The sequence below is a fragment of the Rhea americana genome, unplaced genomic scaffold (assembly GCF_003343005.1).
Source record: "Rhea americana isolate MKP2758 unplaced genomic scaffold, rheAme1 scaffold_37, whole genome shotgun sequence".
Lineage (NCBI taxonomy): Eukaryota > Metazoa > Chordata > Aves > Rheiformes > Rheidae > Rhea > Rhea americana.
In genome coordinates, this window is record NW_028186501.1 from 3,778,849 (window position 1) to 3,789,853 (window position 11,005).

Genomic DNA, 11,005 nt, shown 5'->3' on the forward strand with positions numbered 1-11,005 from the left:
GAACCGGCGGCGTTTCTGCAGCCGCGACCTCGGCGAGGTCCCCGGGAGCCTGAAGCACCGCTGGGCTGGCGGCGCGGGGGGCTCGTCCTTGCAGAGTCACCCATTAATGGGCCTTTGCCTGGGAACCCGCCGCAATAAAAGGGAGGGAGAGCGAGCTGGGACGCTCGGATGGAAACCCCAAAGCGCTGGGCGGCCTTACTGCCGCCCGGACGGCCCCCGGCCGCAGTGAGTGGTTTGCAGAGCAAACAAGGCCTGCGAGAGAAGCCCCACTAGGATTTCTCCGCCGCCGGATCCTGCCCCGCCGGCCCCGCGCAAACAGAAACTGAAGGTGCTCTCAGAAAATACAAATACTGCTCTGCACTTTTTTCCTCCCTTTCTCTGTTTTGGCTGCGAAGCCCTCGGTGAAACTGGGGCGAGGGGGAGCCGGGGAGGAGAGGCGAAAGGAAAAAGCATTGCAGCCGCAGCGCTGATCCATCCAGGCGACTGCAAACTTCTCTCCGGATTTAGCCCCGCCATGATTTCACTAAAAATCCGGCCACCGAGCCGGGCTCTGGTACAATTTCAAATCGTAACACATACTAGATTTAATTGGCATTTGTTTCTTTTTTTCATAAAAAAAAGAAAAAGAAAATGAGAAAGGTATTTCATAACTTCTCGGAGTAGAAAAGTAGGCAGGTCTTTAGCCCTCCTCCAGCACTGAGGGGTCACACATAGGGGTACCGCAAAATGGAGCAAATCTCCCTCTCTAATCTCAAATAATCCTCTCTAATCTCGGCGTCCTTCCCAGACTGCGGGCTGAACGCTCCCTAACTTTGTTTGCGAATCAGACGGGRAGGCACAAACCAGACCCTGTTTATCACCGTGTGCCACTTTGGGATTGACTCGCGCCGCGGCCACTCTAGAGATTATAGGACCTGCTAAAACTGAGAACAACAACAACTATAAAAAAATAATGCGAGTTATAAGCGTCTCCTGCAAGAGACGCGGTGGAGAAGAGACATCACGCTCTTTCCTTCAGCTTTTGTTTCCTTTTCGCAGCCTGCCTCGCCATCCTAGAAATGTTGCTGCTCTRGTGAAACACAAACAGGGAAATCACAGTTTTCCCTGCAGTAATTGCACGATCCTCCGGCAGTGCGGGAGCCCTCGGGGAGCCCGCGGCCCTCTGCGCTCCCCGCCGCGCCGCGGCCGCGCTCATCCCTCCGCGGCGGCGGCCAGCGCTGCTTGCGCCGGCCCCGCGCCGCCTCTCTTCCTCTGCGGGACATTTTTTTTCCCCTCTTCCCCCTCCTTTGACAGAGAGATCTTTTTACATGTCTACACAACCCGAGCTGGAAAATAAATCCGAGCAAAAGCTGACATTATTTCAGAAACATCCGGCAAAACCGCAGTTCCCGAAGAGCCTCCCCCCTTTCACTTCTCCCCGATCAATTAATATCTGTTAAAAAAAAAAAGAGAGAGAGAAAGAAAGAAAAAGGAAAAAAAGCCGCTCCTGGGCTGCGGCACGCAGCCATGTGTCTCGGCTCCGCGGCTGTCAGCGCGGGGCCCGGCGGAGGCGGCTGCTCCCCGCGCCCCCCTTCCCCCCCCTTTCCCCTCCGCTTCGCCTCCAATTAATTGCGCTCATTAGGGAAAGGGCCGGTGGCTGCTGCCCCCCCCGGCGCCGCGGGGCAGCGGTGCGGGCCGGGCGGGCGGGGGGCGCGGGCCGGGCCGCGGGTTACCTGGCACCTCCGCGTCGGAGGATTCACTGGCCGAGTTCTCGATCGGGTCCCGGGGCTCCGAGGATCTTTGCAAATGGAAGCTGGAAGCCATGTCATGGGAGGGTTGGGGTCTCAAGCTCTCGGGCAGTCTCTCCAAATTCATTCCACCTTTAAAGGAATCCATGGCAGGGGCGCCGGGCTGCCTGGGGGATTTTGCAGGTGTTTATTCCACACAGAAAGGAGCAAGGAGCGCCTTTTTTTAAAGGAAAAAAAAAAAACAACGAAAACAAAAGCAAATCCACTTATTACTAACAGTATTATTTTAAGGGTTTCAGAAGAAGAGATCTGAGAAATGCCTCGAAGCCGGTTGTCTTTGCTCGGGGAGAGGCACAGCAGTCCGGCCGCATAGGCAGGAAAGTGGTAAAGATCCCTTATAGAGAAACGCGAGTTGCGAGTTGGACAGTTTAAAGCTAAAGAGATTAAAGTGACCTGCCCTAGAACAAATGCCTGTAGTTAAACGGGGCTCCTCCCCCTGAAGGTTAAAACCTCCCCGTCTCGCTAATGCATCACTCCATCTAGCGCTCGCCCAGCCCGGCCGCGGGCGGACCTGCCTCCGCGCTCGCCGCCGCTGTGCGCGCCTTGCGCGGCCGCGCCGCGGCCCGCGGCCCCCCGGCGGGCACCCGCCCTGCCCCGCCGCCCTGCCCGGCGTGCGGGCGCCGGCCCTTCTGCCTAGGGGGGTCCCCGCCCTCCCCGGCCTGTACCCAACTCAGCGATTTTTTTTAAAAAAATATATATTTCAGAAACGAATGGAAAGGTAAAAAACGCTCCCCGGCCTTGCGGGGAGCAGTTCGCCCTCCCCCACCCCCGCCCGGCGTCAGCCCCGGGGGGGCGGCGAGCCGCACAGCCGCCYCCGGCCTGCTGGGGCATTTTTTCCCCAGGGAATGCGGCTCCCTCCCTTGGAGGCCGCGGAGGAGCGCGGAGCAGGGTGACCCCCTTGCCGCCCCCGGGCAGCGCCCACTGCCCCCTCCCTCCCAACGCGGGGCACCGCGGAGACTGCGCCAGCCTCGACGGCAGGTCCCGCACCCACACGAGCTCTCCTTCCTCTGCCCCGGGGCCTGCCCGCGGCTGCTGGGCAGCGGCGCGCATTTTGCGCCGCGGCGCAGCACGGCATCTCCGCGGGCATCCCGCCTGCCCGGCGGCGCGGGGATGCGCCGCTCGCACGCCGGCTAACGCGCCCCGCGCAGCGCCGCGTCCGACCCGTCGCAGGGCGACCCAGCCGCGAGCTTTAGTCCCGCGGAGCGCGCAGTCCTCCGAGCTTCAGGGAATTTCTTTTCCGGACGCCTCCTGGGTTGCGTGTGTGAACTGCTTTTATTTTTTATAGATACATACACACACACATATATATATTATATATATGTGTGTATATATATATATATATATATATATAGACTGATGGGTTAATAATAAAAATGTTTAGGAGCTCTGCCCCGGCCGGCCCATCCGCCGTGCCCCGCTCGCAGAGGCCCGCCGAGATTTGTGCCTGAGCAACAACTGCAGCGCGAGTGCTCCCCTCACATCATCTTTCAGCACGTTATTAATAACAAATAATTTTCCTCCCGCAGCGAACTCCCGGTGACCCTCCGGAGGGGTGTTTGCGGCTCTCCGGCCCTGGGAGGCTTTGCAAGCGCGGAGGCCGGGGCAATCCGTAGGGAAGGGCTCCAGAGACCCCCCCCCCAACACTCTCCCTTCCCCCAAATCTAGGCCGGTCGCGCGATCCCGAGCGCGCCCGGTGCAGGCGGCGTCGGCGGGGCGGCCCGGCCTGGCCCGTCGGGGGTGCCCGCGCCCGGCCGGGGCGGCCCGGGGACCTTGTCCCGTCGCGGTGACCCGCACGGCTGGCTGTGGGGCGGCCCTTGGGAAAGCAAAGCTTCCAAACCTTGGGGGCATTTGGGAGCTGTCCCGCCCGGGGGAGGGGAGGGGAGTTAAAGCAGGGCAGGTCTCCAGGTGCCCAGCGCGCTGCGCGCAGCCTGCGCTTACCGCTGCCGTCTGGGGCCCTTCCCGGGCGCTAAGGAAACACCTCGGTGTTTCGGGAGGTGAAAAAACTCAGAGGAATCGCCTAGCCTCGGAACTTTCCACCGGGGCACAGGGTGAAAAAAAAGGCCCAGGCCTCATGGGGAAACACGATGCGTCGTGCGGAGGCGCGGACACGCGTGGGAAAAGCGCGGCCCCTCGGCCGCGCTCCGCGCTCCTCCTCGGCGGAGCTGGCCRCGCCGATGCGCGCTGCGCTGCGCTGCGCGCTGCGCGGGCAAGGCCGGCCCCGCAGCCCTGCGTCGCGGCGGGGGTGCTGCCGAGTGTGTGTGGGGGGACCCTGGGTGTGACTTTTCCTAGAGAAAGGACCCTTTCCTCTTTATTTTCTCTGCTCGGTTTCACTGATCCATTCTGACACTCTATTTTGCTTTCAAATCAAGTAAAGATGTGGGAGAGAACTTTTGAACCGTTTCATGGAAAGTGGATGGCAGCAATGTTCCAGCTCCGCAGCCTTTTTCCTACACGGCGCGGGGGGATTTCTCCGGGCTCCCCCCGCCACCCGGGAGCGCACTGCGAGCCCGGGGGGCTGGGGGAGGAGGGACTCCTGCCCGCACCCCGGGGCACACACGGCCTCTCAGCCCCGCAGCCCTTCTGAGCTTCACTTCTGTAGCAGTTAAACGCAGCGACAGGTAGGAGCTGGCATACTCAAGTCGCTCTCTCTCTCCCTCTCCCCTCTCTTTTATTTTATTTTATTTTTTTTTTATTATTTTTATTTATTTATTTTTTTGAGTGGCAAATTAATGTCCTTGCGTCCGACCACACCTCTGCGACGGACAGACACCGCAGCTCGGGAGCCTGACTGCGATGGGGAATTTCGGGCACGAGAGGTGAACCAGGCACTTTCGGGGCTGCTAAAGCTGGACATGGTTTAAAACGCAAATATTTACAGCGAGGGCCTCTTGACTTTAACGAGCTCAGCTGAGGCAGGATCCCACGGTGCGGACGGACCGCGACCTTCCCGGGAGGCGCCGATGGCCTTGTTCTCGGGGTGACCGGGTTGCCCCGTGCCCAGAGCCGTCTTTGCCCCTCACCCCTGTTTCTGCGGCCCAGGCCGGGCCGTGGGGCKCCGGGCAGCCCGAGGGCAGCTCTGCGGGGCCCCCGCTCCCGGGCGGCAGCCGCGACGGAGCCGTCCTGGAAGGGCAGCGCCAATAGCAGTGTTGTTATAATCCGGCTATTTTAAACCTACTGCTTAGAGCAGCCTTAAAATTGGAGGTGGGATTTTTCTTTTCTTTTTCTTTCATTTTTTTCTTTAATGTGCCCAGTTTACGGTCTTTGTTCTGCTCTATAAAACATATTTTGAAAATTCGTTCTAGGCTCCACTCTTCTCCGCGCCCTAAGAAAGGCTCAGCCCTGGGCACAGGCGTGTTTTCATCGAGGCGAAGTTACGGTCGCGACAGTGCCCGGTCCCGCTGCCTCCCACCACGTCGGACCCCTCGGCTCTTTCCGGGGGTCCCCAGGGTGTGGGAACTCCCCGCCGGGACGGGCCCCAGACCGGGCAGCCCCGCGTCCCCTGCACCCGACGGTGCCGGGGGTGCGCAGAGCCGGCCCAGGCCAGACCCGGGAGCCGCCGGTTCGAGACCCGCCAGGGCACGATCGAAGGGTGCGCGCCTGGTGGGGGCAAATCTGCCCCGGGAACTGCCCTTAAACACTAGAGAATATCAGAAAGGAGAAAATAACGGGCTGGTCCTGACGATCSCGGGCGTCTGAAGTGGTTCTGGGACGGAGGAGGCGGGGACGGGGCAGGGCCCTCCCCCGGCCCGCTCTGGGCGCTAAGGACAGATAGCGCCCGGCTTCCTCCTGCCTGCCCCGCTCCCGAGGCACCCACGCGTGTCCSTGCCGGGGCCGAGGGCGCGATGTCATGTATTACTGCATACCCGCACACGTGTCCGGAGCTGCAGGCGTGCGGTTATTCATATATAAATGTGTGTGTGTGTGCGCGCGTGTGCCTTTGTATATGTGTGTACCAGCGCATCTTCTCACTCCGCACCTTGGCGGGGAAAGCACTCCTATTGCACAGAGCACAGCCGGATCGGCCTTACCTGTAGCTTGTCACGACAACTCGTGTCGTGACAGCACGCAGGGGTATTTGCGCTTCCCCCTCCCGCCCCACCAGGCCGAGTCCACTCCCCGCACCCCATGTGGGGTTTCGGGGCACGGGGGACAAGGTRCCGGGGGACACCCCGCTGCCGGCATCCCCTCGACGCCAGGCGCTGCGTCACGGGCTCCCCCCGCGTGACGCCACGGCCGCCAGCTCCGCTTACGTCATGCCGTGCCTTCGAGGCAGGGCATGCCCAAAGCAGCCCGCTCCTGCTGCCCCGCTCGGGGAGGCGGCGCTCCCCTGGCTTCCCCCACCCCGTGCTCCCACTTCCCGGGCCTGGCCCGGGGCATGGAGGCGGCTGGGACAAGGCAGCAGAGGCCGCAGCCCGCGGGGCCTCCCCCCCCCTCCCACCGGGGCCGTGTCCGGCCAGCCGCCCCCCGCGTGGGCGGGGGAAGGGCGCGGAGGGGGCGGCGGCGCCGAGCGCAGGCCGCGGGGGCTCGTCCCCGCTTGTCCCTGGGACGCGCCGGGTTCAAACACATCGGAACCCCGCCGCAGCGCCCTCCWCGCGGCCCGGCAAGCAGAGCCCGCAGGTGGCGGCTTGCAAGCGTTACAAAAGAAGAGAAACTGCTTTCCAGGCTTTGTAAAAATGCTGGAGACACGCAGATAAACCACTCTGCTTCCGCCTGCCATAAATAATGCAAGAACGAGGGCTGCCGCTTATAAATAAATCAGCGTTGGCCACGCCAGTGACAASCCTGCTAAGAAGAAGATGAGAAACGTCGACATTAGAGAAGGACTTCCAGTGTCTCCTGAAGCAGCGCACGGTCCCCGGGTCCTTGCTASAGCCCCGTGTTCGCCGAGGTGGCGAGTGGCACCCGCAATGCCTCGGCTTAGCCCCGGCCCTGGGGACTGCCGAGGGCACGGGCCGGGGCCGTGCCACCCCTCGGACGCCTGGGACCGGGAAAGGGGGTTTCTACTTCGGGGAGAGAGCTCCCACCCCCGACCGGCTTCGGCATCTGTAGCCAACATAAAACCACCTGGGCCATATATCAGGCAGCAAAGTTAAGTCTCTGCCAGCTTTTCCTCTTCAAATTTATTAGCATTGTATAGACTCAGATTYAGTCTATAAATTATTGGGAACTGTTACAAAAAAGAAAGCATCTCCTCCCATGCCCACCCCCACCCGAAAGAAAAGGGAAACCCTCTGAGAAAAAGGGCTGTAGTGAGAGAGAGGAGTAGGGAGAGGCTCCTCCACCAAGACCAACTAAACACAATCAGATCAAACCAAACTCAACCCAGTGCAACCCAACCCAACCTAAATCAACTCAACCCCATTCAACCCAACCCAGCCCGACTCAACCAAGCCAACTCAAACCAAATCAAACGAATCCAAAACAAATCAAACCAACCCAAACGAATTTAAACCAAATCAAACCAAGCCAAACCAAACTCAAGTCAAGCAAACCCAAATAAACCCAAGCAAAACAAACCCAACCTCTGCCCGGCAGCAGGGGAGCGACGAAGCTCCTTCACTCTTTTGTCACGGGAGACCTGTCTCGTTGGCATGGATGGGGTTCTGCTAGCTGGCAGGACGAGGCTGCGGAGAGCACTGCCCTTCCAGACTAACCCGGGTCTGAGGACCAAAAAAGTTTCTGGTCAGAAAAACAGCGAGACATGGATGCAGCTCCATGCCCTGTGGGCTGGGATACGGCCTTGCCTCTGCTCCCAAGGGGTCAGCTCGGCCGGGACTTGCTGCAGGAAAAGAGCATTAATAATAAAATCCTCCTGAAAGTGTGTTGCTGGGGGGATGTGTGGGACTGGGGAAGGGGCTGGGGAGGGGGGAATCGCCACTGTTTGAAGCAGGAAAAATCGACGGGAACGCGAAGGAGACTTGAAACACGCAGCTCTGCTGCACGCCCGGGCGCAGAGCTATTTTGAAAACTTCCTTCTTTGAAAATGTCCCTGGCGCGGGCGGATCGGTCGCTCTTTTACCTCCAGCCGCTGCTGCCGGCGTTTGCTCCCCGGCTGGTCGGGCACCGACCGTGCGCGGCTCTCGCCCACGCGGGCTGGGAACGAGCAACCCCAGGGGCGCATACGCGTGTCCGCGGCACAGCGCGGATCGCGCCGCGGGTGCAGCGTCCCGGGGCAGTGGGAGCCCGTCGGGGCGGGGGCGACGAGGGACAACGCGGCCCCGCCGCCCCGGTCCGGCMCCGCGAGGAACCGGAGCAAACCCGAGGCAACAGCGACCACGGTAAGAGCTGGGAGCTCCGCGGCCCCGGAGGCCGCACGGCGCGGGTGCGGGGGGAGAGGGAAGCAGAACGAGGGAGAGCTGGAGGGGGGGGAACCCAGCCGAAAATGCATGTTAAATCGCTCAAGGAAGGAAGGTGGAAAATTACGCTGGCTCCTCGCCGGCCTGTCCTCTTCTGCGCAGCCAGGAAAGCRATTTTCCTAGGGGGCTGAGCGAAACGAAATCAGCCCCTTTTGAATCCGCAGCCCCCGTCGCTCGGCGGCCCAGCTAAGMCCCCGGCTGGCGCGGGCGCGCAGGGCGCCTTCGCGCCGCGGTGCCCCGCGGATGCTGCGCGGGCGGGTGCCCGAGCGGCCGCCCCCGCCTCCCGCGGCCGCCCGGCACCCAGCGCCCTGCCAGACCGCCCGGCTCCCCCTGTGCTCGCACGAAACGGCCCGGCTCCGAGGTGCCCTTGGCTGGGGTTGACCGCGGTCCCACCGCCTTGTTGTCACCTTGTCCCCCGCCTTGTCCCTCCCGCTATAACCCTGGGGAAGGGGGGGGACAGACCGGCAGATTTTGCTCTGTAAAACTGCCGGTTTATTCGAGGGGCGACCCGGCCCCGAGGCTCGGCAGTGCAGGAGCTGAGGCTGGAAAACCTCAGCGCAGGCAAGGCCGAGGGCTGGGGCAAGGGGCTGCGCGGCCCCGCGGCCGCCCCGCGCCTGCAGCCGAGCGCCGGGCGAGCATGCAAAAACGGGGGATGAAAAAGTTGAAGGCRTAATTTTTTTTGACAGATACAAATGATACCCCAAGGCTTTCTTGAAACGCAGCGACTGACGGCTAGAGAAATGGTTTTCCTGCTAGGTTTTCTGCAGTTGGAAGGAGACGGGGTTTTCCCCTCGACCCTCCTCCCCCGACTCTCGCCCCGAAAATTAAACTACCACTTTGGTGTCTGTCACCGGCCTGTGACAACTCTTTTTTTTTTTTTTCCCAGTGCCTGTGTCTGGAAGCTCAGTCCCACCCTGGCCCGGAGCTACTCCATGGCCCCTCCGCATCCTTCAGACCACAGGCACTGCATTATGCGCTAAGAAAATATTAATTTGCTGTTAGTAGTGGCTTGGATTTAGCTCTGGCCGTGCTCAGCCTGATCTGACAGGGAGAGTCGGCACTATAGAGGGACAACGCAGAAAGATATACGGCTCGGGAATACGTGGGGTTTGTTTCTCTAGGTGAGGGAAAGAGAGGGGGAAAGTACAATATAGTCCCACAATTCCCTCTCGGAGCAGAGTGAACATGCTTTTCTGATTAATTGACGGAGGAAGGGGCACCGGCGTTTGCTAGACAGCCTACTCATGTTACTCAGTGCATCTTTAGACCCGAAATACGTATTTTTTCGTGGACTAAAAAGATGCCTCTGATGAAGAATAATCAAAGGCCCTCAAACTCCGTTTCTAGCATTTGTTGGGACTCTTCTCTAGCAGAAAAAGAAGCTCCATTTGGAATCGCTCAATATTACGTTCCCGCGTTTCCTTCACCTTGTTTCAGGCGAGCAACCTTTTAATTGCTGCAGAATTTTGATGGGGGAAACATTTCCCCTAAACAGGACATTTCCTGAAAGGCTGAAATATTCTAATAATGCTCTGGGCTCTTTAATGTTCTCAGAATAACACTGAATCTCTGTAGAGCCAGCATATTTCCTGTCTTAAAACACAAAATCAGAGAAACAAATAACCTTTGTGCATATTCAGCTCTTTCTCTTCTATTTTATTCCTCCTCCTTTTTCTTTCTTTATTTGTTTTCCCTCCCTCCCCAGCCCCCCAAGCAAGGCTGTGTTTTCCGCGCTGCCCCGGCGGCTCCGCGCCGCTCTCGGCGCGGCTCTTCCGCAGCCCTGGCCGCTGGGCTCCTCTGCCCGGCGAGCAAACCCCGCCGAGAGCAAACACTGGCACACTTTCCTTCCAGTTTCGTTGTGGAAACAACAGTATCTTGCCGGGCACATCTCGCGGAGAGATAGGAAAATGCTGCCTTCAAGAGGGCTGTGCTAATCAGCACGCGGGGTTAGATATAAAAGTTCAAGGCAAATAAAACGAATTAGTTTTATTAGCACGTTCAGGAGGCGGTCTAACGAAAGAATTCGGCTTTACTAGAGAATGTTTTCTCCTCCCCTTTTGTTGCTTAAAAGCAACATATATCCGAGCTACTCATCGCAGGAGGGAAATAAGACATCTCTCAATCTACAGGCATTTTCTCCGAGAAAGGCGCTCTCTTCTCTAAACTCCTAAAGGAGGGCATACCTTGGAAATACACAATTTCATAATAAAATCTCCGTGAACAATAAAACCAACCGTAAAGGAAAGGCTGCGGAACCCGCCAGGTTGTTGTTCGTTGGCGGGTTTCGCTAGGAAATATCTGCCTCGGTCACAGGCACGTTGAACTCGGCTAAAACTTTCCCAGGGAAATGTTGCCACTGCTCTAACGGCGGCATTTCCAGGGACTTTGTTCGCATTTCGAGCAAATGAAAGAATTCGGGGGAGATTGTCCCAGAGAACTAGGTTTCAACAAATATTTGGAAGTCAATTTTTAGATCAGCGACTCGAGCCGGCGCACGGAATAACCCGGAGGTTTGTTAAGTAGAAATTATATTTTTAAAATTGTTATTTAAAAAGTAAACGACGTATCGGGTTCTCGCTTCATGCATAACAGTATTATTTATGTTCAGTTCGTGCCTTGGACTTTGTATTCGCCTACAATGTGGCTGGAAAAATTTTGGCAGAAAAGGACGGAATAGTAAAACTTGCCGAAGGACACACTTTTAACACGACACTTAAAAAAAAACCCTCTTAAGACAGCAGTAGTAGGAAGTCTTTATGTCCATTTTAGCAGGGCTACCATACAGGAGGAAAAAAAAAAAAAAAGCCCTATTTTTCTATCCCGCTCTGGGAATTTCTTTCCCCTGGTCGGAAGAAGTATCCC

The 11,005-nt window shown here is 58.5% G+C and overlaps 1 protein-coding gene across 2 annotated transcripts in view; it reads right to left on the reverse strand.

The window, feature by feature from the left end:
- Positions 1 to 11,005, reverse strand: part of PITX1 (paired like homeodomain 1) — a 16,967-nt gene that overhangs the window by 4,486 nt on the left and 1,476 nt on the right. The window contains exon 2 of one of the 2 annotated variants that reach the window (XM_085312813.1): positions 1,713 to 1,894. In XM_085312813.1, coding sequence (XP_085168939.1) covers positions 1,713 to 1,875 — 163 coding nt within the window. In that variant the 5' untranslated portion in view covers positions 1,876 to 1,894. Of the gene's footprint in view, positions 1 to 1,712; positions 2,286 to 11,005 lie in introns of those variants that run through there. The other variant, XM_085312811.1, reaches the window with a different exon arrangement.